This window comes from Heterocephalus glaber, unplaced genomic scaffold, assembly GCF_053883595.1.
Source record: "Heterocephalus glaber isolate CG9 unplaced genomic scaffold, H.glaber_assembly_v1.0 deba00001600, whole genome shotgun sequence".
In the NCBI taxonomy this organism is placed as follows: domain Eukaryota; kingdom Metazoa; phylum Chordata; class Mammalia; order Rodentia; family Bathyergidae; genus Heterocephalus; species Heterocephalus glaber.
The window spans coordinates 43,060,673-43,087,252 of record NW_028258372.1 but is presented as its reverse complement, the minus strand read 5'-3'; the positions used below and the strand labels follow the sequence as shown (position 1 = coordinate 43,087,252).

The window sequence follows — 26,580 nt, the reverse complement described above, 5'->3', positions numbered from 1 at the left end:
AGGCACAGATGCTGGCGGCCTCACCAGCACCCAGACCCCCTTCTAGTGCAAAGCGACTCAGACTCGTGGAGACCCGGGATTGGAAGCGTCCCCAGCAAGACCCCTTCCGGGTGGCTCACCTAATCCCCCAAAGCAGCTCATCCTTTTAAAAAATAGCATTTGTTTTTCCCCCCCTTGCATTATAGTAGAATTAGCCTTCCTGTAATTTCTAATCATTCTGATTCTATGATTTTGATTGTCATAGTTTTATTTATGTATGTATTTATTTATTTTTGATACTGGGGATCAAACTCGGGTCCTTGTGCTTGCGCAGCAGGTGGCAAAACCACTGAGCTAAATCCCCGGCCCTGACTGTCATAGTTTTAATCTGGTCCTTCATGAAAATTCCTAAAGACCTTTGGGATCCCATTGGGGAAGGGATGGAATGGCTCTGATTTTGTGCTCCACGGGACTGAGGGAGACCCCGGGGAAAATACAGTCCTGTGTTAAGTGAAATGAATCTCGAAGAAAGTAATTTATTCTCCCTCTGCCAATTCTTCTTTTTCAGATCAAGGGTCAGCAAACTTTTCATGGAAAAGGCCACACAGTAAATATTTTAGGTCTCAGGGGCCACATAGGGTTTCTGATGCCTATTCTTTGTCTTAAGACACTTCCCACACGCCCTACCAAAATCTGCCCCTGCGCTGGATTCCTTCCCTAAGCCATAGTTTGCCCAGCCCCTGACCTGGAAGAAACAACGCCAGGCCTTCAGTGGGGTCACTCGGTAGGACTCTTCTCCCAGTGATCTTTCATGGGTGCCCCCTAATTTAATAGAGTTCCTCTAAACGCAGCGTGGTGCTGTTCAGCCTGCTATGCCTCCTGGCTTCCCAGCACTGTGCGGGGGGCCGTGTGGAAAACACCTGGGTGGAGGAGCAGTCTCGGCACAGAGGAAATGTGCCATCCCGCTGAGGGCCCGTTAGTGCCGTCCTGAGGAAGCGGCATCTGCACGCTTGTGCCAGATGAACGCTCCAGATAAGTCCTCAGCTCTCCGGGAAGCAGAGGAAGGGGCCTAGCGTGACAGGGCCTGGGTTCTGAGCAGTTTCCAGGCAGGCCTACTGCATAATCTCCTTGGTTCCTCAGAACAGCTAAGAGGTGGGCTCTGCTTTGACTCCACCTTGGGAGAGGTTTACAGAGATGAAATATGACCACTTCCCAAGGCCACTCAACCCGGAAGAGGACCATTTGTTTTTGGTTTGGTTTTGTTTTTTGAGTCAGGTCTCGTTATGTAGTTCAGGCTGGCCCAGAACTCACTGTGCAGCCCAGGCTGGCCTCGAACTTGCAGCAATCCTGCTGCCTCAGCCTCCTGAGGACTGGGATCACAGGTGTGTGCCAGGTGTGGTGGTGCCCACCAAAGTCCCAGCTTCTCAGGAGGCTGAGGCTGGAAAGTTATGAGTTCCAGGTCAGCATAGGCAACTGAGCGACTTAGTAAGACCCTGTCCCAAAATAAAGGATTGAGCGGTGCGTTGGCTCAGTGCAGAGCCAACCAAATAGAACACCTGGTTGTGCAGCTCAGTGGCAAAGTGCCCCTGGGCTGGTTCAGTCTCCATACTCAAACAACAGCAAAACATATCAGCAACAACGTTTCTCTCTGGCTGGCCGCTCCAGTTTGGATGGGTGGGCAGGTTGGGCCCTGCTGGCTGAGAGCAGGAAACAGCAGCAGTGGAAAAGGAAAACTAGGGGAGTCTACAAAAAGCTAGACGAAATACCCAGAAACTTAGTCTTTTTAAGTCCAGGAATCTATTTAGATAACAGAACTCGCGGGATCTCTGATGTTCCAGTTGTAGGTAGAAGTCTTTTCAGAACACATGGCCCCAGCTCTGTCCCTGCCGAGGGTTTGACCTGAGACTAAGAGGTAGTGTGGGAGGGGTGTGTCTGCCCGCAGTTCAGTGGCTTCCGTAGTGCTTACTGAGGTGTGGGCATCGTTCATTACGGTGATGACCCACACCAGTGTGGATTTGGTGCTCAGGTCTGTCTTTCATTTATTTTCACTTCTTAGTTCGAGCCGTTGCTTCCCAGTATTTGTTCTGATAGTCTCTTCCTAGTTTGCAGCCTCGGCTAGGATGTCAGATCAGCATTCTCAGGACTGTGCGCCTCTGAGGGGCACCTGTGGCGATCACTGTGTGAATGTCACTGCAGCCATCCTGTGACTTCTGACTGGCTTCTTAATCTCCGCCCACTGGTGTCCTGCTAGCTCAGCCACCTCCCTGGCTTCCAGTTTGAGAGACAAGATTGTGCAGGGTTAACTGCGGTCCCGTGGGTCCCTCGGCGTTTCAGCTAAGGATGGACTGCGGCAGCCTTCCGCTCAGCCTTTCGTCTAGTTCTTTGCGGGGCTGGGGTGCACGCGCTGCTGTTGGGAGTGGGGTGGGGTGGCCTGCGGGTTGCTGCTCCCCCTTCAGAGTTGGGGCTCAGAAGCTCAGATACAAGGGGAAGCTGGGGTTGATGGCTCTGGCCCTGGACATGTGAGGAAGAAGTGACGCGTCTCGCCTGGCAGTATGTCATAGCTTCCATTCCCGTGTGCTCACCTGAGCCCTCTGGAAGGCGCCCTTCGCCCGGTGGCCTTTGCTCTGTGCCAGGCCACACGGCCCATCCCTTTGCCTTGCCTTTCTGGCCTTCCTCTTTGTGCCATTCCTCCACTGCCTCAGAAGCCCCTCTGCTCACCCTCGGCTCCGAGCAGTGACTCTGAGGATGATTTGCTTTTCCTGTGTGCACAAACCCTACTTCCCTGTCCTCTGTGCCTGGCCTGTGGGAGGGAGGAGGTTGCTGCAGCAGGGAGCCCGTCCCCAGCAGGTCAGCAGCTGGCCAGGGCCCACAGTTGCTTCATTCTTCTGGCTCAGGCGCCTCTGTCCTCAGAACTAGCAGCAGGCCTTTCTTCACATCTGGAAAAGTTCAGAAGTGTTTGTCTGGGTGAAGGAGGCCCCTGGGGGAGGGGGTTCAGAGCATGACATCACCTCAGCCAGGCCGGCTTCCTTTGGAGAGGGAAGAGGGCAGGGCCAGACAGAGCCAGATGGGATTCCGGGGAATTGATGCGTTGGGGGAGAGGAGGGAGGGTGTGGGCGGAGAGGGGGTTCCTGGGGTGTCATGAGTGCTGCCGACAGCACGGCCCCTCAGTCCAGTGTCCTGCCTTCACCTCACCTGGCCCGTAATAATTCCCTGTCTTGGAGTCGGATTGCGGAGGTGTGTCCATCTGGAGAAGGCGGGGCCTAGGGGCCTAGGGTGACTTCTTCAGCTGCTTTGTCTGCTCGGCCCACCTCCAGTCCCTCCCTTCCTCTCCAGTGGCAGAGGGCACCAGATCCCTAGCAGCCCCCATGCAGCCTGCCTGCCTTGCAGTAGCTACTCAAGGTTCAGATAAGCTTCAGTGTCCACTGCCTCTTGCCTGGTGCAATGTATGCCCTTCCCTCTGGCCCAGCACCCTGGTGACTTTAGCTCTTCATCTCTGAGGCAGATAGTAATGTGGCTTCATCCTTCTCCTCAGCTGACACATGTTATGATGTGGTCACTGCACTGGTCATTGCTGTCCACCTCCTCGCAGCAGGCCGGGAGGTGGGCGGGGTGGGAGAGTGACACCCTGTGTTATCTTTAGGGGAGGCGTTCTTGGTCTCAGGTTAATCGATGCCGAGGGAAACAAGGTTTCATTCTACGTCGCTGTTTACCTGGACACCTGAGGAAAAAATCCAGACCTAGATGTCAGTGGAGAGAATTTGGAGACAAGCTTTAGGGTGTCCTGAGGCCTTTCCCTGCCGATGGTAGTGCAGGAATCAGCTCCAAGGACCAAGTCTACCCAGTTTCTCCAAGGCCCTGGGCCAGAGTGCAGCAGAGACCCTGATTCTGTATGTCGGCCTACTGACAGTTACAAGTCAGGCCAACAGACTGGTAAATGAAGTGAGCTTCTACCTTCGGGCCACATGGGAGGCCAGACTGGAGTTTGGGCCTCTCACCGAGCTCTTGGAATCCAGGGCCCCATGTGGCTGATCTGGATGGTTGGGTCCTGGGCCTGCCCACTGCCCTTCTGTCTTTCCTGCTTGGGCTGTGGCCCACTTTCCGGGGTGTCTTGCATGAATACATGGGACACCCCAGCTACACACTTAAGTGCTAGTCCTGTCCCCTGGCCACCCTGGGGAACACACACTGAGATGCCGCAGTTCGCTCCTGGGGTTCACTCTGGGAGGATGGGCTGAGAGAAGCGGTCCATGTGGGTCCTGGATGTGAGAACAGAGCCATTTGAGAAGAAGTTCCAGGACTTCTGGTCCCCACGCGAGATCTAGAGGACAAGGTGCGTCCCGGTTGGTCATCACCAGAGGCAGGATGGGGTCTGGGCCCTGTTGAGGTGCAGGGTGGAGGTGGAAGTCCTCTTCCTGACTCTAAAGATGGTTTATGCAAGAAAGGGTAAGGGAATTATGAAGCTCTGGAGACTGACTAACCCAGGAACAGTCTACCGTAGGAATTTAGGCTTTGTCACCGCATGGATTTTCCCAACAATCTGTGTAAGGCAGACAGAACAGGCCCTTACTTAAGAGATAAGTAAACTGAGGCACACAGACGTTAAATCACATAATTAGTTACTGTCAGAGCCGAAACAATGCTATCTTCCCTCCATGTTTGATGAGAAACCCGGCCTTAGTTCTCTAGTCCATCAGCAGGATTCCTAGGTCAAAGCTTCCTAAAAGAAGTCTCAGAAGCTGGGCGTGGTGGCACACACCTATAACCCCAGCACTCAGGAGGCTGAGGCAGGAGGATCGCCATGAATCTGAGGCCAGCCTGGGCTACATAGTGAGTTCAAGGCCAGCCTTTGTCTAAAAACAAACAAAAACAACTGGGTTTGCTTGCTACAGCTGAGCGTACCCAGGAACAGGGAAGGAGAATGTGCTGGAAGGTCATGAGCAAAAGGGTGAAGGGAGTTTGGGAATGGAAAAGACCTAGAAAGGTAGATGTTTTTAGGAGATTTAAGATATTCAGATATAGTGAGTGTGATTATCCAAGAGTTAACGTATTGGGCAGAGAGTGACCGAAAAAGAGCGGCATCGGAAGGGAAATAGAAACATGTCCTTCCTCAGATTTTCAATCTTTGCAAAATTTATGAATATGTAATTTTATACTTTTGGTATTTTACTGAACACATTATGAACATTGCCTCATGTTTGCATGTTGCTACAGTTTCCATAAATATTTATTTGATGATTACATATATGATTATTGTAGCGATGATGGTATATTAAGTGCATATTTCATTTATCCTGTTATATTTCATTTCATTGCTTATAACTTTTCCCCATTTTAAAAAAAACTATACCAGACACGTGTGTGCCTGTAATTTTTTAGTTTTTTACTTGCTTTAGCTTTTGCTTGCTCTTGTCTAGCAATAGGAAATGAGTCCACCGTCCAGGAAGACGTTGGTGCTGGTGCTCTGTAGCTTGGGGCCCAGGGAATGTTCTACCTGAAATCCAGGAGTTGAATCAGGTGATGTCGTGGAAGGTTTGATGTCAGGAAGGCTTGCATTCTGAGTTTTCCTCCTTGTTTTCCTGCAGCCTCTGGCTTCACCAATGTCAGCCCGACTGCTGATACCACGGAGACATCCACCTTGAAAGTGTCCTCACCGGTTCCTACCAGTGGGTCCCACCAGGAGACCACAGAACCAGTGGTCCCCGGAATCACCAGCCCCCACCCTGTGTCTGTCGACACCATGGAGACCACAGCAGCTGTCTCAGGTACAGGGAGTTTGTGCCTGCAGTGCTGAAGCCCACGCTGCTGGTGTGGAGGCGAAGCCCTTAGGGTGTTTGCAGGCTGCTCCCCCCTAGCCGCCCTCCCGCAGCGGGAGCCATTCTAGTCCTGCATTGGGAGGGTGGGCATCATGCTTAGGGGGCCCAGAGGCAGGTTTCAGATGATTCTTCCTGTGGTGACAGCTTCCTCGGGCAGCGCCTCCGCAGCTGACCCTGAGCCGCAATGCTCCCTGTGCCTCTCCTCTCGTGCCGAGCTCAGCTGGTAATAAAGATCGGACGGGGGCTCCATAGAGAGGGGTCTGGTCTCTTCTGGATGAAGGAAGGTGGGCCCATCTTTGGCTCCTCAGGGTAACACAGCAGCTGGCTCCCTTCAGTCTGGAGGGCCTCTGGAGTAGAGTCTAGCTTATAGCTGTGGGTCTAACAGCTGGCTTGAAGTGAGCTCTGTCTGGGGTAGGACCAGAAAAAACTGTTAGCTCCCCGTACTTCTGCTTCCAGGTAAGATGTCCACACTCACCGTGACCCGAGGTGGTCTGTTCACGCGTGTGTTCCTATGTCCGTGCATGTGTTTCAGAGACTACAGTCAACTTCACATCTACCTCTGGAACCACTCTGTTCCCCGAATCCACAAACTCTTCCATCCAGTCACAGACCTCCCCAGACACCTGGGCGTCCTCCACCCCAGTGGTCACCACCACAGGAAACACGTCGACTTCAAACGTGACCTCGGAGCCCAGCACAGCCCCTGTCAGTGTTTTGGATTACTCGTCCACTGGCACCAGCCCTGTGGCGACGTCGCCCACCGAACTCTATACGTCATCCTCTCCTGCCCCGAGCATGGTCCAGGTGGGTGCACCGGGCCCGAAATGCCCCTCGATGCACATGTATGGGACCAAGCTCTCTCTCCCCTCCTTCCTGCTAGCCCGTGAGATTTGGGTCACGTGGGGATCAGCATGGAAACATGCGCTTTCCATACTGCCGAGAAGTGTAGAAGCCAGGAAAAGGGTGGAGTCTGGTGGCAGGCTGATCTGTGCTTTGGGAAATAGAAAGTAAAAGAGACTCTCAGAGGTCATCCGGCCCTCGGCATCCTTTCGGTACCTGTGGGTGTGGCTTTGACCGTGCATCCTTTCCCTTTGGGAATTTGGAATCCATCCCCTATTTAATGAAGCTGCTTCTCCCAAGGCATTTAGGACACATAGTGTTTCCTGCAAGTGAGAGAGTCTGGTGGTTGTGGCAGGCATGGAGGTGCAGGAGGACATCATTGGCAGGGGTAAGAACTGGGTACCAGAGATGGTGAGCTCAGCCTGTCCTTCTTGGCCTTGAGATCGTGGCTGTCAGTGGCTTGAGAGTGTGGAGCTTAAGGACATGCAGGAGGGGCCTGCCTGGTGTCTGTTTTTTAAGAGCCAGCGTAGGGATCTGGAGTCTGTCTGGCCACCTCGTTATCTGTTTGCCTGCTTGGCCTTCCTGAAAGCGTGTAATTTCGTTAAGGGAAAACAACTCAAATAGGAAAAGACCCTGCTCATCCCACATCTGTGTCATCCAAGCCAGTGTTTACCGGGATTGCAAATAGTCTCCTGCAAGCCCAGGCTGGTAAGCAAAGGCTTGATTACGCGTGAGGGCAGTGTCAGGTGGAAGGGGAAGGAGGAGGCAGGCTGATACCCCTTATCTGAAATGCTCAGGGACAGAAGTGTCCTGGGTTGGGGATTCTTAAAAATTTGAAATATTTGCAGATACATAATGAGATATCTTGGGGATGGGGGTCAAGTCAAAACCCTAAATTTACCTGTTTTATAGTACACCTTAATGCACTCAGCCTGGAGGTGACTTTGTGCAGTACTTTTCAGTAGTTTTGTGCAGAAACAAGGTTTCATGGTGTGAATATCCCTACTCATGTCAAGTTTTGGATTTTGGAGCATTTCAGATTTTGGATTTGGGAATGAGACATGCTCAATTTGTATGAAAAACCTCTGGTCCCCTAACACTTTTTAAAATGTCCCTTTCCCTAAAACTTTTAAAGAGAGTACCTCGCAGAAATCAAACTGGACAGGGCGTGGGGGAAAATGAAGACCAAAGATGGTCATGTATTTGCTTTGTTTTTGTTTTAATACAGGGAGAAATCAAATGTGCAGGAATTAAAGAAGTGAAATTGACTCACAGCATCTGCCTGGAGCTCAACAAGACGGCCAGCTGTGTAAGCGATCCCGCCCCTCTCCCTCGCCCACCCTCTTCCCACTGGCTTAGGTCCCCGAGCTTTGGCGGGGTCTGGGGGTTCAGCAGGGCCTGGCTGCTTCTCATACTCAGCTTTGGAGTTTGAGGCCCCATCTAGTGGGCAGAAAAGCAAACGCAACTTTAACTGCCTTGGGTTTTGATGTTGTCACACTTACATGTGCTTTGGTGTGAAGTGTCTGCACTGTCTATAGACCAGCCGGCTGCAGTGTCAGTTCTTGTGTTACAGAGAATTATTTTGTTGCAATGCTAGAGGGATTTACAGTTTTACAGCTTATGTTAGTTTGTATGTGTTCTGGGCATACTCTTCACAGACTTGTGTTCGTCTGTTTTAAATTCTTTTTTAAAAAAACTTTTGTACTTTTACTTGACAGTACTTGTAATATCCAACCAGAAAGGTCTTTCCTCATTATACTCTAAAAGGAGCAAACCGGTTCCCAGCTCTTCTTTTAGAAAATCTTTGGAGACATACCTGTCAAGACCACCCCCCCAACACACACACACAAGCCACTGAAATTTTTAATTGGAACTGCTCTAAGACCCTTCAGGATTTTTCTTAGTGTTCTTTTGTATCTCTTGGCATTTTGTAGCTCTCTTCTTTTGTATTTTTAAGTTTTGAAACACTTTCCCAAGCTGGGTGTGGTGGTACATGCTTGTAATCCCAGCATTCTAGGGGGCTGAGTCAGGAGGGTTGCTTCGAGTTTGAGGTCATCCTGAGCTACGAGTGAGTTCAAGGCCAGCTTGGAGTACATAGTGAGACTCTGTCTCAAAAAAAAGAAAGAAAGAAAAAGAAAAGAAAACATTGTCTCTGGTTATTTTTTTCTTTTTGGAGTACTGGGGATGGAATCCAGGGCCTCCCATGGGCTAGGTAAGTGCCGTACCACTGAGCTGCACCCCCAGATCCTTGTCCTATAAGTTTGATGGAGTTTTTTTTTGTACTGGAAATTGAACCCATGGCCTTTTCACTGAGTTATATCCCCAGGCTGCAGCCCCCCTTGCAACAGGCCCTTGCCAATGAATTTTTGATCTTCCGTCTCAGCCTCCCAGAGTGCTGGGATTATAGGCATGTGCCACCACACCTGGCTCAAGTTTGAAGGGCTTATGAAGGTTATTAATAGCACAGATATCCTACTATACACTCTAATTCATTGTTGCCGAGATGTTAGAAAGTTAGGGAGTTTTGAATAATTATCTAGGGTTTGTACATTTTCTTAAACTTGCTTATTAATCTTGGGAGCTTTTTAGTTGGTTCTTTTTAGTGTTTGAGGTAAACTACCACAGTACCACAGTGGGCATTTCCCACCGCAGTGTGTTGTTTTTCTCCTCCTAGTGCTTCTGCCTCGTGCTTCACTTTTGTGTCTTACTGTGTCGGTGGGCATGAGGATGGGGCGTTACTCTTTGATGGACACAGCAGGCCTCCTTGCTCTACTTCCTGTTCTAAGTCCCTGACAGTCACAAGGCTCTAGGGGAAGGACAGGGTGCAGAGAAGAGTGCTTACAGAAAAGAGCATTTGCTTACAAATTGGAGACCTACACAAGGAAAGCATGTGGACAGGCACAGATTGGAAAGGCCGCAGTCCAGAGAGGGATTCAGTTACTGATCTTGGCCATCCTGACTACTGCTTTCTCACCTGTGACTGAGTTGGGTCTCCCTGACTTACAAGTCTTTTAAAGTTATACCTAAAGGAATTATTTGCTTAGGGACATTTAAAAACAACAAAAATCGTTCAACCAACAAAATCATTCAACAACAAAAAATCATTCAAAAACAACCAAAAAGGTTCACAGAATAGAATAACTCAGTGTAGTGTGCAAAACAGTTAAATGTGAATATACAGTGTAGAAGCAACAGCCCCTGTCTTTCTGATGCTGATTTTCGACCCTACTCGTTAGGAAAACTTGTCCAAGTCTTTGTTTATTATAGCTAAGGGAAACAGCCATCTTTCCCCCACTATCATCTGGAACAGCTATCTTCCCGGGTGTCGCAGGGCTTTGTCTCTGCTGGACCGCCAGTTCTGGGTGAAGTGTGGCGCACTCCAGGTGTCTGTTACTCTTCCAAGTTCGCCTTTAACGAGGGCCATTGTGGAAGGCAAGTGCTCCGCCGCAGTCAGCTCCTCTTTCTCTGTTCGAGCCTCTTTGTCTCTGGTCTTTGCTCTCCAGTTTGCTATGTGCCACAGCTGGAAAGGCCTCTGCAGGTTTCCTGAGATTTGGGGGGTGGGGTTTGGGAAGACAAGGGCTCCCCAGTGTCCAGTGCTATTGCACGGTGCCTGGGCAGCACGTGTACAGGGCTGGCGTCCCCTGGTGTTTCTGCCCCATCCCTTCCCTTTCTTCCTGTGGGTGCCTTTTCCCCAGCTCCAAAAGCAGAGTTCCTCCTGCCACCTCCCGGGCTAAGTTTCCCTCAGCCAGAAGGTCTGGGTCCAGAATTTTCAGCCACAGCTCCCAGCTCTATCCCCGGTTCCTGTCTGTGGCTCCTTCCTCCTCGCTGCCAGTCTGATAATCTGCCCGCTAGTGAGAATGTGACTGTCCTGCAGGCTGTGAAGAGAACTGTGCTGCTGCTTTTCCACAGCTGCATTTGTACTTCTGGTGTCAGTGGGTCTTGAGGTGCTGTTTCTGCCCGTGAGGTACCTGGGCCCTACCCACAGCTTGATGAGGAATGTGAACGATCACGAAAGTAATGTCAGTGTCCACCAGCATCTAGTCCAGCCTGTCACTCTACGTGGCTGGTTCTCAGCCATCCAAACCCTCACTTTGCCCCCATGCATTCTACGAACCGCTATATTCATTCTTCCTGTGCTGGTTGCTGCCTTAGTTAATTTTTTCATTGCTGAGTCAGAATACCTGATACCCAAGGTTAAAGAAGGAAAGGTTTATTTTTGACTTAGTTTGTAGAAGTTTCAGTCCACAGTTGGTCAGCTCCAAGGAAGGGTGGCACGGCTGAGGGGTGTTGCAGAGGAGAAATCGTTAATCATGGGTACAAGGCAGGAGGCAGCAAAGTAGGGAAGTATCGCGGAAGCAAGCAGCAAGCTGCAAGCAATGACAACAGCAGCCCTCTTTCTGTCTCTTACATTTTATCCAGGCTACCTGCCCTTCAACACTCACACACTTAATCCTAGCATTGCACCATGATTCAATCCCAGGATCACATCCTTAATCCCAGCATCACACACTCCAGATCCCACTACCTCTGAAAAGCCCCACCTACGACTGCGTGAGGCTTTGGGGACCGTCTAGACACCAGCCGCCACAGTTACCTGGGCCTGTCTTCTGTAGATGTGCTTTGCAGACACCAGGATCCCAGTATTTCCCCCTTTGCTCCCCACCCTTCTCCTCTTGTCAGTCAGCGGGAGGGAAGGCCATGTCGCCTCTTCTGGAGCATCCGTTCTCCCTCTCAGGACCCTCATTAGCAGAGTCTCCCCAGGTCTGACTCTTGTCCTCTCTGCTCTAGTGTCTGCTTAATTTAGTTTTTGTGGCTGTGGTTCCCCAAATAGTTTCTAAACTGTAAGATGACTTTATTCTTTTTTTTTCCCCATTAAGTTTATTGGTACATTTTAGGTATGAATTACAGTTACATTCATCATTGGGATCTTGTACCTGTACATGATGTATCTTGGTTCTTATTTTTTTCCCCTTCCTCTGCCCTCCCTTCACCCCCTCCACCCTTCCCTATTTGCATTTTTTTCCTTTTCTCATATTTTTTCTTTTCCCTTCTTTCCTTTCCCCTACCCCTCCCACTTCCCTTGCTCCTTTAGACCTTTTCTTCCTATTACACAATATCAATTATACATTTTTAAAATTACAGTATCAAGATCTAGGAGACATTACCACAGATCTCACAGAATTTAAAAGGCTATAGAAAGCATATTACAAAAATCTGTTTTGAAATAAATTTGACAACTTCTAAGAAGTACCTTGGAAGACAAATTAATGAGACTAACTCTGGAGGATATATAACATTTGAATAGCACCTATTAAAGAAAGTATATTCCTAGCTTGAAAACCTAGATGACTTTATTCTTATGCGATCCCCTTTGCAGTGTCAAAGTGTGCAGTTCGTAGTGTTGAGCACACTCATGTAGCCTACCTCCAGAAATCCTCGCCTTCCAAAACTGAAAGTCTTTACCCATGAAAACCTTCGCACTTCTCCAGCCTTGACAACCACTATTCTCCTTTCTACCTCTGTGAGTTGGTTCCTCTTAGTTCCTCATGTGAGTAGTATCGTGCTGTCATCCTACTGCAACTGGTGTGTTCCCCTCAGTAAATGTTCTCAATTCATCCATGGGTAGCGTGCATCACCAGTGCCATCCTTTTTAAAGCACTGTATGTATGTCATTTATTGTATAGGCAAATAATTTTTTCTCTGTACATTTATTGTGTCTGCAGCTTGTTTATCCTTTCATGTGCTGATGGACACTTGGTTTTTTTCTACTTTTTGGCTATTTTGCGAATAATACAGCTATGAACATGAGTGTGCAAATATCTTTTCAACACTCTGATTTCAGTTCTTTTGGATGTGTATCCTGAAGGAGCACTGCTGGATCATATGGTAACTCTGTATTTGAATTTTTTTTATTTTTTTTCTTTTTTGGTACCGGGGTTTGAACTTAGGACCTTGTGCTTGCAAGGCAGGCGGTGGAACCACTGAGCTAAATCCCCAGACCTGTACTTGAATTTTTGAGGAACTATCATATTGTTTTTCCAAGTAACTATACCGAAGGGCTCCACTTTCTCCATATCCTCCTTAACGTTATCATATTCTGGTTTTTTGTTTTTGCTTGGAAGTAGACATTCTAATGGATGTGACGTGATATCTAAGTGAGGTTTCCATTTACATTTCCCTGAAGTTTAGTGACGTTGAAAATCTTTTTTTTTTTTAATGGGCTTATTGGGCATTTGGATACCTTCTTTGGAGAAATGTCAATTCAAATGCTTTTTCCACAAAATTAGCTTTTAGAACTCCCTTTATTTCCACATCTGCGGGCATGCAGTTTCCATCTACCCAACTAGCTCTCATTACTGTTGTCACAGTGACTTCATCGGAGTTAGGCTGCCTCCAGCCCCTGCTGGACACTGAAGGTTGGTTCCCGAATGGAAGGCATAAGCTACAGATGAGGATTTATGAAGACAGCATGTCTCCTGGAGGAGCCAGAGAGCTGGGGACTCCGGACTCTTTGTCCTTGGTCAGCAGCCCTCGTGCTGTGTGACCTGTAACAGGTCCCTTACTTATTCCAGTCCCAACATAAAACTACAGTTTTAATGCGCATTGTCAGGGTCACACAGCAAGGCAGACCAAACTTGGAAAGGTGTGGCTAATAGGAGAGGTTTGGTCCTAGAAGCCCAGCATTAGGAAATATTCTAAAGGTCGTTAAGAAAAATGCCCACCCTGCCCCCAGCCCAGTGCCTGGTACGCTTCTGCCACCCCTCAGGAGACTGCAAAGTTGGAGGATGCTATTCTAGAAAGCTTGGCTGGTTCCATTGCTTTTGCAGAGTCGCATGTGTGAGTCGATGGAGTCAGGGACTTGTAAATCTGATTCTCATAAAGAGCTCTGGGCAGCTGTGGCTTCCTCCTGCCCACTTCCCATGATGTTTGCCCGCAGCATCCCTGGAGGGAGGATATTGATTCGCAGCATCCGGAAAAGCACTGTGCTTTGTTCAGGACCCACCTGCTCCTCTCTGGCCCAAACACAATTCAGCGAGACTGTCGGATTCCAGAGTGGGAGGCTGGCCACCCTTACTCCCTTGAATTTAGTCCAAGGAGCCAAACAAGTAGTGGGGGACCCGGTGTGGAGGCAGCCAGTCCAGGCATTGGGCTGGACAACAGTTCCCTGAGTGCTTTTGTTTGTTCGGTGCACTTTGGGTCCAAGGCTATGTGATGTACACCCTTCCTCCCCGGCCCTCTCTCAAGCTAAGCCAGAGAGAAACAGCAATCACAGCGCTGCAGAATTGAACCAAAAGATGAATCCTAAAGGGTGTGGCGGCACATACCTGTCATCCCAGCCCTCTGGGAGGCTGAGGCAGGAGGATCGAAGGCTTGGGCCTAGCCTGGGCGACTTGGGGACTTGGGGAAGCCCTTTGTAAAATAAAGAATGAAAAAGGTCTGAGGATGTAGTTCAGTGTGGAGGCCTTAGGTTCAATTCCCAGTGCTGCAAAAAAAAAAAAAAAAAATCCAGATGATACAGTCTAAACAGGGAACAGTTTGCTATTATTAATGGTAGTCATAGCTACCATGTACCTAGGCCCCCCAGGTTCCTAGTACACCGGAAATTGTGTTTTCATACAGTTTCTCTGTAGTCACCACAGCCCACCGCACCGGTGAGGAGCCAGATTCCCAGACCAGTTGCATGACTTGCCAAGATTCAGGTAGATGGCAGAGCCAGGCTTGGGGTGCAGTCTGCCAAAGTCGGGGCTGGCTCCGGAGGCAGCGGCTTTGCCCTGGGCTGGGGTGGAGAGGGGCAGCGGGCAATGGCAGGAGTCCTCTGCCTCTTGCAAGCGGGGTTGCCAAGCCGGGCCTCCTCACACCCTGGGTCGCAGGCTTGGACCCCTCCAGCCAGCTTCCCCTGCACCCGCCCCGCCTGCTCCTCCAGCTGTGCTTTGAGATGTTCCTGCTGACTCCACCCAGATCTGTCCCGGCATCTGTATGTCCGCGGCACTTTGGTGTTGTCCCTTTCTTAGGATCTGGACGTGTAAATCGTCTCCTTATGCTTTAATTTCTCTGTCTGCAAAATAAAGAGGAAAATAACATCCATCTTGTAGAGTCTAGGAGGCCTAAGGAGCCAGTGTCCGAACAGCACGTAGGCCAGTGCCCTAGACATCACACGCAGCAATTATTTTTATTTTACTTATTTATGTTGTTGTTACTTTTGAGGCAAGAGGGTTCTGTGTAGTTTAGGCTGGCCTTGAACTCACAGCAATCCTTCCGCCTCAACCTCCTGAGTGCTGGGATTACAAGTGCTGCATAAGAAGTGAGGGATCTGATCGTGTGGCAATTGTGTGGAGATCGCAGTTACACTTCTCACTCCCATCTCTACCTCTGCACACGCGCTTGCACACACACGCACACGCAGTTTGTGCAGGGTGACTTAGGTTCAGGGCATGGTGAATGTGGAGCAGCTGACATTGCCCGGCTCAGCTTCTCAGGCAGGGCAGCCGGGCAGTGCCCTTGTGCTGGCTGATTTGGATCTGTTAGGAGCCCCGTCCTGGCCTCTCCAAGGAGCAGACGCATTTTAACCACAGACCCTGTGGAAGCCCAGAGTCACTGCCTTCAGAGGCCGGGTGGCACGGGAGGCCGTGTGGTTTAGGGCGGTTGAGGTCAGGCTGCCCAGGCGGCCCAGGGAGAGCCCCACACTCGGGACAGGACTTCCCAGGACCGGAGCTGGCTGGGCTAAGATCAGCGTGGGTACCGAGCTTCATTTCCCCAGGGCCTGGCCAGACCCGGGTCTGTGTCCGGATTGGTCAGCTGTGCTCTTTGGCCTCGCCCGGCCCAGTTATTTTCCCTCAAGATTTTCCCTCAGACCAAGGAGGGCACCTCCCTGCGGAGAGGCTTCAGGAAGGAGGCCTGGGAGGGAGAGCAGGGCCTGGGCCTCCGAGCTGCGCTTTCCCTGCGGCCGTGGAGTGCACAGCATTATCTACACGGCACTCCTCAAATCAGATGTTGTGGCCAGGTGTGGTTCACTCACCGGCCTGCAGGCCCAGGCGGAAGATCACAAGTTCAAGCCCAGCCTGGGCAACTTAGCAAATGTCTCAAAATAAAAATGAGCTGGAGATTTAGCTCAGTGTGAAGGCGCTGGGTTCTATTTCCAGTACTGAAAAAAGAAAACCAGACTAGAAAGATTGTCTCCTAAGTTTGTTCTCTGATGTCTTCAACACTAATAGGTACATATTTTGGCACTGGGAAATTTTCTCAAAATAATCTTACTGTATTTTTGCACATGTACAGTTGGCAGTATTCTTCCCCCACTGGAACTTTAGAAAAGGGCCTCTTTCCTATGGAGGGGATAATAATGAGATTTCAGTGAAAATTACTATCTGAGACTTGATAGAGTAATTCTGTCTCCCGCGATCTGTTTTCCTCTCTTCCCAGGAGGACTTTAAGCAAGACAAAGGCGAGGGCCTGGTCCGAGTGCTGTGTGGGGGAGAGGCTGGTGCCCAGGCTGAGGCCGCCACGTGCTCCTTGCTCCTAGCCCAGTCTGAGGTCAAGCCACAGTGTCTGCTGCTGGTCTTGGCCAATAGCACAGGTACGGGCATACCTGTATGGGGCCCACAGAGCACGGGCCGATGGGGTTGGGGTGAGAAGGTCCCCGGTCTCCGTTCCAGGGACCACCAGTGCTGGGGAAGGGCCTCCCTCCCCATGGGAGCCTCTTCCAGAATGGTGCGGGAGGGTAGGGAAGGAGGAGCTCATTTAGCTTTAGCAACCTGTGTTTCTAACTCCAGAACTTTCCAGAAAACTTGATCTTTTGCAAAAGCACCAGCCTGACCTGGAAAAGGTAAGTTCTCTAAGGTGGTGGTTCTCTGGGGGCACAGGTCAGGCGTGGTCCTGGAGCAGGGGAGGGAGTGATGCTCTCTTGCCTTCCAATCACTCTGTCTTTTTACGACAGTCTTCATCCTCCTGGGTTGGAGCCAGAACCATTACAGTGCAGCTCAGTTAAGAGATGTCCATCTTAATTCTGGCTCAGAAACCCTCACTCAGTGTCCTCTTGTGTCACCACCGAGTTGCACACTGGGGTCTGGAATGGGCTGGGCTCCTCTTCTAGAACTCTCTCCCCAGTGACTAGCCACCTTCTCTGTCTTCTTCTCAAGCTGGGGATCCAAAGTTACATGGAACAAGACGTTGGGAGCCACCAGAGCTATTCTCGAAAGACTCTGATTGCACTGGTCACTTCAGGAATCCTGCTGGCCATCCTGGGCACCACTGGCTATTTCCTGATGAACCGCCGCAGTTGGAGCCCCACAGGAGAAAGGCTGGTCAGTCCTGGCAAAGGGGAGCAGGGGGATGTTTGTGGATGTCATAGAGGGAGGAATATCAATAAAAGCATTTGCATGCCCTGATGGAGAGAGATGGATACACACAGACACGTATCCATGGATGCACAACAAACACGGTCGGGGGGTAACTGGGGCCTGCCCAGCACTCACTGTCAAAGCAGATGATTCATCTCTTCTGCTCAGAGTGTTCCTTGGGAGAGTTTAGCTGGGTATAACCAGAACCAGCTGCTAAGTCAGCCATGCTTATTTGCAAGCTTATTAAATGTCCAGCATATGCCACCTGTTCAGGCGAAGGGGACACAGGGAAGGAAAATGCACTCTGACTGTTCGGGGTGGGGGAGGACAAGGCTGACATTTGGTTATTGGCCCCTGGGTGTTAACCTGCTCTGGGGAGGCTGCTGCACCGTGGGGCTGCGTTTTTCTCATGGGAGCTGGCTGCCAAGCTGCACTGACCCGGTGTGGTGCCTCTCCTCTGTCCTTTCTCCTCTAGGAGCTGGAACCCTGACCACTCTCCAGGAGGAAAGGAGTCTGCACACACAGCTGCACCCCTGCCCACTCTGGTCCCTTCCCCAGCTTCCTTTGATCTCTCCCTGCTCAGCACCTCACGCCCCTGCTTACCGGATAATGCTCCTTTATTTGTACACTGTCTAGGGTGAAGACCCTTATTACACGGAGAACAGTGGAGGCCAGGGCTATAGCTCAGGACCTGGGGCCTCCTCTGAGGCTCAGGGAAAGGCCAGTGTGAACCGAGGGGCTCAGGAGAACGGGACCGGCCAGGCCACCTCCAGAAACGGCCATTCAGCGAGACAACATGTGGCTGATACCGAATTGTGACTTGGCTGGGTGGGCCAAGATGGGCAGTGTCGAGCAGCGCCCCCTGCCCCTGACTGTGAGCTGCCGCCATGGTGGGGGTGATGTCCCTCACCTCCTACCTTCTCCTGCTGCACATACCCCAGATGCCCGCCCCTGGGGCCTTCCACCTGGCAGCGAGGCAGGTCTACCCCAGCCCTCTGCCTTCAGCCCTCCAGACCCAGATTGTGGTCTTCTTTAGGTTCAGCTGTGGCGAGGAAAGGCCATGCACGGTCCAGGGGAGCTGTCCTGGAGGCTGTGGGCCCAGCGGCCTCCATGCTGGGATCCCTGGCTCCTTCCCTCCTGGTTCCTACAAGAACCTGAGGGGAAACGGTGGTCTTCCTAAGCTATAGGATTGATCCTCCCAGACTCTCGCTTTTACTGTTCCTGCTTCTATTTTCTTTCTCTACTTTAGGGAAACCAAAGTAATGCCTTGAGCCTACTTCCCTTGAACAACGCAGCCAGAAAACATGTTTCTCAAACCAGTTCCTTGTCCCTCCTCCAACACACTGCAGGGCTGGTCACCAGCTCCTCACATGCTGTCCACATTCCACCGAGCTTGGTGTGGCCCCATCTTGTGCATACCGAGGCTGGCACCGTGGAGCCTGGAGTCGAATCCCGTGAGTTAGAACAGACTGCTCAGTCCTGGCCTTGGGCCACACAGCACGTCCTTGGATCCCGGTGGACAGGCTCACAGGACAAGACCCTTGAGCCGAGCCTCCTGGCCATGCTCTTCTCAGGCCTCCCTTGCACTAAGGCTGGGTCCTGGCTGCTCCTCGGACCCCCGAGGCCTGCCCCTTCCTCCCCTGCTCCTGGTAGAGCTGGGCCTCACGGTAGCCTGTGTCCGCCTTCCCAGCTATGAACCCCTTCACTGTGCCACACCCCGTGTGGCTGGAGCCCCAGGACATCTCCCAAGGACCACAAGCTGCCCCTCTGGGAGTGATCCGGGCCTTGTTTTTCCAGAGGGGTGAGTGGGGGTCCTGGTTTCAATGACGGTTGGAAATAGAAATTTCCAGAAATTGAGTGTTTTTGCTGAATAAAGGGTGGTGTGTGTAAATACTGTAATTAAAGTGATCCTGAAATTATTGTGTGGCTGGGCTGGGTGTGTCTGGCAGTGACGTCCGTCCCCACCTGCCGTGGCTGGACTGCAGAACAGTGGGGAGGGGACACCAGGGAAGAGGAGGCGCCATCTGACGGCTCCAGGACGCTGAGGACCTGAGCCTAAATTGGCCAACTGCTCTCCTCCATGGGGCAGGAAGTTTCCAGGGTTAGAGATGAAGGCTCAGATGGTGAAGTGAAGCTCAGGAGCGGGCGCTGAGGACTTGGGAACCCCCTTCTGAGAGGGGCAAGCTAAACACGGAATGCAAAATAGTAAAGACAAAGCTCCACTGCCAGACTGTGCCTTCACCAGGCCAGAGCAAGAAGAGCGAGGAGCGTTTTTCCCTGTTGGGGACTGTCCCAGAGCTCTGGCCGCGATGCAGAAAGGAGCACCGCCTTGCACCCGCAGGATCTCCCAGCCTCTAAGCCCTCGCTCCCCACGTTGCCGCTCCCCTGGCCACAGGAAGTGGGGGAAGGCTGCCGGACAGCGCGCAGCCTCAGGAAACACCGGCCAGTGCGTCAACAGTGGCCGAGGCAGCGGAGGCCAAACAAAGGTTGATGCTTCCATTCTTATCTCCGCAGAGCCAGGCTTTCCCTCCAGCAGCCCCTGGGCACACGCCCCTCCTTTCCGTCTGGCGCTTCTCCAGCTGCTCTGACCAGTGGCTCCTCTCCTGGACTCAGCAGGGGTGAGGAGGGACTCTCACCTTCCTAAGACGGTGGCAGATTTGGGGACTGGGGAAAGGGAGGAAGGTGTTGGACAGAGAAGTCGCGCTGGCCCCCTCTCGTGGACGCGTGGCCGAGTGCCCAGCTGGCAGTCTCGAGGTGCCGTGCAGGCCAGGAGCGGGTCCTTGCGTATGCACTGCTCAGACGTGCAGAAGCTGCTCGGTCCCGCAAAGCCCCGCCCTGAGTTTCAGAGCATGTGGGCTTTGTGGGAAGGGGTTGGTGGGTGTTGGCAATGGAATGGCGTGTCTCCGTGGCTGCTTCTCTGGGAGGCCCCAGAGCTGGCCCTGAGAGACTGCGTGCCTCCGGAAAATCAAACTGCCCTCCTTTGGCCTGAGCGTCTCGGTGCAGCAATGCCGCCACCCGGTGGCCTTACTGAGCTCCTGCTTGGCCTCAGTCCAACCGACTCCATGTTGGGTTTTCCTCTTACTCTTGCCCCACCCTTAACTGGCTAGTCCAATTCATCTCACACACAAAGCTCATACAACCATAGAAAGGCACCGTGGGGAGGATTTTGAAAATATATTCAGTCCAGCTCCCTGTGGTGCAGTTAAAGGAACTAAGGCTCAGAGAAAGGATGTGGCTCCCCCAGTCACCTTGAATTCAGATCCAAAACTTTCCCCTCCGTCCAGTCCCCCAGGCCTTTGGGACCCCCAGCTGGACGCCGGCCCCACTGTGGTCAGTGGTCAGTGGTCAGGATAGTGTAGGGCTTCCCTACCTGCCCCTACGAAGCAGCACTTCATCAACACACGCGGTGCCAGGCCTGGCCAGCCGAGCAGGTCCTGAGCCCAGAAACAAAGATGTGGGGTGGGGGGGCTCGGCTGCCTCTCGGTGCCCTGGCTGCGCTCAGAATCAACCCTGGAGTGTCACACTGCTCACTGTGGGAAGACGCTGGACAAGAAGATGCTCTGCGTCTGGACAGACGGGTCATCTCCACCCCAGCCTTCCTAGGTAGACCAGCCCCACGTTTGCTGTTCACAGAAGTCCAGGGGTAGGTAAGCCGTTGTGGGCAGCGGGGTGCTGCTTTGTTTCCACAGCACCCTGCGAGTGTTTCCAGGCCTCCATTCAGGCACTGGGATCCTCACTGAGCACTTCCTGTGTGCAGCCACTCTTCTGAGGACACGGAAACTACTCATGGAACTTACAGTTCTAGCAGAGGAGACCGACAAGTGACTTTCATCTCAGTAAATATATTTCTGCCACCTGGCTCACAAGCTCAAGGTTCTGAGTTTGATCCCCAGTTCCAAAAAAGAACCCAAAACAAAACTGATTCAGTAAACATATAGTTTCAGGCTATGTTAAGAGATATAAAAAATAAAGCACAGAAGTCTACCTTGGCATAGGGGATCCATTCTGAGACCCCAGCACTGAGATGCTGAGAGGGAGGAGCTGATAACCATGGATATGCTGGACAGCGGCACGATCCGGACCAGGACAGGACAGACCATGACAGAGTGTGATTTCATCACGCTCCTCAGAAAGGCTCGCCATTTAAAGCAAGTGAGTTGCTCTTCTCTGCAGTTTTCCACTTAATATTTCAGATGTGACTAACCACAGGTAACTGCAGCAGTGAAAGGCAGCACTACAGGTACGGGCAGATGAGTGCAGAGTGGTCGTGAAGGTGGTTGCTCTTTAGGAGGCCAAGGTGCTGAGCAGAGGTGCACTTGACAGAAGCTGTAGACTGGGCTGGGCGTCCTCCTGCATCAGGGGAACAGCAAGCACGGAGGCCCATGACAAAAAGCTGCCGAGCCTGTGAGTGAGGGAGGTGGAACTGCCGCTGGGGCAGCATCCGGGAGAGCAGGAGAGGGATGGGGCGGAGCACACCAGCGTTCACGTTCACAGGAACAGAAGAGCAATGCCATCCAGTTGATGTCGGCTGGGCGTGGAGTGGAGAAGAGGAGTAGACGGAGAAGACAGTGAGAGGAAGGAGAGTTGGCAGACCCTCAAGACAGTGTCCAGGGAAATGACCAGGAGCGGGAACCGGTGGCAGTGTTGAAAGGGGCGAGGATTCAAAAGATTCGAAGACAGGGCTAGTTGAACTTTCTTCATCTGCCCATTCCTTCAGATAACACAGTAACAGTGACAGTTATAAGATTTATTGAGTTATGAAAACTGAGAAGCTGAACCAATACGTAGTGTAGTCTGATACCCACAGGACTCAGATGAAGCAGGTACTATCCTTTCGAAAAAGAAACGGCAACTCACAGAGAAACAAGGATGCAGAGCCCAGGTTGAGTAGATCCCAGTGAAAACACAAGAAAAGACTAGATGAAGGGCTGTGTATCCAGAGGTGGGTAGGACTCCTTCCACTGGAGACCTCCAGGGCTGGGTCTCTGAAGATGGGTAGGACTTTGATGGCAATACTCAGTGAGGACATTTGCTGGCAGAAGAGCACATGCAAGATGTGGAGTCAGGGAGGTACAAGGTAACTTCAAAGGACAGTCTTTTCCTGTGTGGCTGAGAAACAGGATGTGCTAAGGGAAGCTGAGCACCAGAACGATCAACATGTCCGTTTGAGTAGGGCATGTAAAGCCAGACCAGAGAGTTTAATTTTATTCTGTAGAAAATGGGGAGTCCCAGAAGAGTTTCCATTTATTCATCCATTTATATCTTCACAGTGTCACCCAATCACCACAGGACAGGTGTTGCTACGTCAGGTACTCGGGATAAGACCAGGTTCCCTCTGTGGATCTTTATGTTGGTGGATGCTGACCACAGAATGCTTCGCATTGAGCCTAGGTGCTGTGGTGTGGACGGCTGTGGAGCCCCGGCAGGCCCAGCGGAGGAGACACCTGGGCTGACCTGGGCAGCTGAGCAGGAGATGACACGAGAAGAGAGCTGGGTGTCCCAGGAAGAGGAGGAGGCTTGTCCAGCACAAAGGGAGGGTGTCATTCCAGGGACGGGAGTGAGTCTTTCAAGACCCGAGAAAGAGAATGAGTCTTCTTTATTTCTTCTCTCTTCGCCAAAGCTTTCTTTTGGTTCTGCTGTTTCAAGCGTGTTATCATGGGTCCATGAGGTCTTTGTAGATGGCCACTTTGACGTCCTTGCCAGAGAGTTCCATCTGTCGCCTCGGTATTGGCATCTACTAATTGTCTCTCCAAGTTTCAGTCGAGACTTCCTTGGTTCTTGATTTACATCTGGACATTTGGGGTATTACATTATGAGGCCCTTTTGAAAATCTTCTGTTTCAGCAGGCACCAAAGGTGCAAGTTCTCCCCTCAGCCACTGGCATCTGTGGGGCATGGAGGGTAGGAGGAAGTGGGTGCCTCCTTAGTCCTGGGCCACGGCAGAAGTTCTGGCTCCTAGTCATCTGGACAGTAGCACCCTGGTGCCACGTCATTTCTCCAGTCTGATCTCCCTAGCCTTCCGCCTGTCAGTCTTCTTACCTTTGATGTCTGCATAGTGCCCCGGGATTTAGATGTACTCAGAGAGAGGAATACGGAGAAGTATGTCTGCTCCATCTTGTCTAGAACTGGAAGTTCAAACCAAAACTATGAGGAAGGACAGGAAATCTTGACCCATGAGACTAGCAAATCAGACAGCTATTTCCAGAACCCACTTTCACCATTAAAAATGATTGAGGACTCCAGAAAGCTTTTGATGTTGAGGACTGTATCTATCAATAATTACTGCATCGGACATTAAAACAGCTGAGAGTATAGCTCAGTGGTAGAGCATGCGCTTAAATTAACATCTGTAAGGCCCTGGGTTCAACCCCAGCACCACCTCCTCCCACCAAAAAAAAAAAAAAAAAAAAGGAAAGAAAGGGAAGTGAAAAATGAGAGAAAGAAATTAAAATCCAACACTTATAATTATCCCATTACATAATATATAACGTTTTAAATGAAAAACAATTACATTTTGCACAAGAAAAACAATCAGGGAGAAGGGCGACTTTGTCTTATACTTCAGCCAGTCTCCCTAGTATCTGGCTTTAAGACCGCCATCCTCTGCATGAGTTCAGTCTGGTGTGATGCTTCAGGCTACGTGGCCTCCAGAACCTTCCACGTGCACTTGGGAGAGAGAGAGAGGAGGCGAGCAGCATCGTGCTGACACCAAGGTAGTTTAGGCTTCAGAACCACCCAGTCCATCCTTCAGAAGGACTGTAGGAACCCCGGGTCCCAGGCTGTGAGTGGCCGTTCCAGACTGCAGCTGCCAGGAACTTGAGGGGAAGCTAATGTGATCGAGGAACAGAACTTCCCACTGTATTTAATTTCAGTAATTCGAACTTAAAAACAATTATATATAAACACATAACCTTAGAGTTTCTGTAGAAATGCATTTTACTCTAACCCGAGAACACGGATATCTGAACTGAAATGTGCTGTCCACGGCAGATTTTGAGGAGCCCGGGGGGAAGAAGAGTGGGAGGCACCTCATTAGTACTTTATACTGAGACCGTGTTGCTGTGATACTATTGTGTATATAGTGGATTAAATAAAATGTATTTTTAATTAATTTCAGCACTTTTCTTTTTAAACTGTGGCTACTAGAAAAACTTAAATGACAGATACAGTTGACAACGTATTTCTACTGGGCAATAATTCTGCTCTGGATGAAGCTGGATGCCGAAGGTTTCCTGTGGCTTGGGGATTTATTCCTCATTTTGTAGGTAATGCGGAGCCATTGAAAGTCTGGTAGGAAGAGACACGCTCCAGTGCAGGCTTGGAAGCTCGCTCTGGCCAGGTTGCAGAGCCGGCCAGCAAGGGGACAAGCTGGGAGATGACCACACTACCAAGGGGGACACTGGGGGCCGGAAGGGAGTGGCTGTGAGGGGCATCTTGGGAAGGCGAAGTCCACGAGTGGGTCTGAAGGGTAAGAACGTGCTGCGGCCGAGGGGGAGAACAGCCTCGTCTTAGGTTCTGCATGCAAAAATCTTTGGAGATGAAGTCTCACAATGTCTGCCACATAAACACACACCCATACGATCCATCTGTGAAAGGGTAAGAGTGAAAGGCAGATAGCATTTTAGTTTTACTATGAAGTATATATATATACATATACACACAGAGAGAGGAAGGGAGAGCTCAAATGTGAGGCAAAACATTAAAGTCATCTAGGAAATCGAAGATCATTTTATTCTTCTTGTAACATTTCTATAGGTTTGAAAGTGTTCAAAATAAAAAGGTGGAAAAGATAAAACCAACAGAGAATCTTGACAGCACTCAGTGGCAGCCGATTAGCAGTGACAGAAGGGTGTGGGCAGTCAGGAGCGATTTTCTGTTGCCTCCTTGCACCTGGGCAGAGTGGGGTCATTCTCGGGATGGAAACACAGGAGGAGGACAGGATGGCCTGGCCACAGGGACCAGATCAGTACTGAACACGAGCACTCGGAGGGCCCTGGGATCCAACAGGCCGAGTTTGAGCCTGGCCTTGCCGAGAGGGAAGCATGTCAGAGATGCAGACTGGGTGTGGGCGGATGCAGAGACCAAAGGTAGAAAAGGGCTGTATGGGCTGCAGGGCGTGAGGGCAGGGTGAGAAGGGATGAGAGAGGAGGCCAGGATCCCGAGAGCACTGGCAGTTAAGGGGCAGCAAAGAAGGCCATTGTCAGAGACAGCTTGCTCCCGAGGTGCCCCAGCCACACCCTGGCCTGGCCCCTACTGTGTCAGAGCTGGCCTGCAGGACGGTGTGGGCAGAATGGTGATATTTAACTCCGAGCTTAGGTCGCCACTTTCATCCCAGCCACACGCCCTTACCCTTCTCGGGTCCCACACTCAGGGACGAATCAGCTGCTGTGTCAGGAGTGGCCCTTAGGAGAGGTCCAGGTGGGGTGGCCCTGCAGCCTGCGGCCAACACCATGGAGAGTCTGAAAGACCTTGAAAGAGGACCCTCAAAAAATGATAAATGAATGAACGAAGACCAGGATCCCACGAGTGGGTCTTAGCCGGAACAAGCCAGCTGAGCTACTCCCCTCTGCGGAAATGCTCCAGATTCTGGCCCTAAGAAACTATGAGAAAATCGATGTCGTTTTAAGCCACTGTGAGTGGTAATTTGTTATTCAGCAACAGGTAATGAATGCAGATGTCCCAGAGGAGACTTTGGAGAATTAGTCAGGGAGACAGGAGAACTGTGAATCTGGAGTCGGGGAAACCAGGGAAGAGAACAATCCAGACAGGACAGCTGGGAGATAGTGTGAGATGCCGCCAAACTGTAGAGAAACAGAATTTTCAACCAAGGGCAGATTGATGCCCTTGGTGAAAACGTGGTAGAATGGGGAAGGACAGAGACCAGGTGATAGGAGGCTGAAGAATAGCAAACCTGTAAGTTTCCCACTATCACACGCGTGGGTGAGAGAACTTCTAGTATCACAGTCCCCGCTTGGGGATGGGCAAGCTGAAGGCATTGTTGGCATGTGACAAAATCCCTCTGACCTCCCATCGGTGACATGTTCAAAAATTTTCTCTAGCTCCACTCATCAGTGTTGGTGCAGGACCAGTCTGTTTCGAGCCCTGTTCCTGCCGCCCTAGGCGGCCTCCCAGCTGACATACCCCTTGACTGGGTCTGCCTGCCTCGCCACTGCTGCCTTAGTTAAGTCCTCAGGAAGAGCACCGATGAGTTACAGTAGCCATTCTTTCATTCATCCCACACTGCTTACTGGACTCTTCGTAGAGGCCTCAGCTACCGGGCCAGCATTTGTAGGCATAGTGACAGTGTACACAGGAAGTCAGCTCCAGAGCAAGAGAGGAGCCGCCTTATCTTCCCAGAGAGGGGCCTATCCAAGGTCGAATACAGTGCAGAAAAATTCAGCAACAGCAGCACCCACAAATGAAGCAATCAGGGTAATCATTCAGTGGTGATTAATGGCGACAACCCCACTTGAATCTCAGACATGAAGCCATACATATTTAGCTGTTCCTGGCTCTAACTCGCTGATAATGTCTTTGGCCTTCCGCCAATCAGTTCACCTTCTTCTGACCCCCAAGGCCTCCCCCACAGAAAGATTTTGCTGGGTCCAGTGA

At 51.1% G+C, this 26,580-nt stretch overlaps 1 protein-coding gene across 1 annotated transcript in view; it reads left to right on the top strand.

Annotated features, from left to right (window-relative positions):
- Positions 1–18,888, top strand: part of Cd34 (CD34 molecule) — a 63,629-nt gene extending 44,741 nt beyond the window's left edge. Inside the window, exons 3-9 of the mRNA XM_004862041.4 lie at positions 5,562–5,741; positions 6,325–6,596; positions 7,861–7,941; positions 16,053–16,206; positions 16,403–16,455; positions 16,769–16,933; positions 17,445–18,888. Of these exons, the coding sequence (XP_004862098.2) occupies positions 5,562–5,741; positions 6,325–6,596; positions 7,861–7,941; positions 16,053–16,206; positions 16,403–16,455; positions 16,769–16,933; positions 17,445–17,459 (920 nt within the window). The 3' untranslated portion in view covers positions 17,460–18,888. The remainder of the gene's footprint in view (positions 1–5,561; positions 5,742–6,324; positions 6,597–7,860; positions 7,942–16,052; positions 16,207–16,402; positions 16,456–16,768; positions 16,934–17,444) is intronic.
- Positions 18,889–26,580: the final 7,692 nt, after the last annotated feature.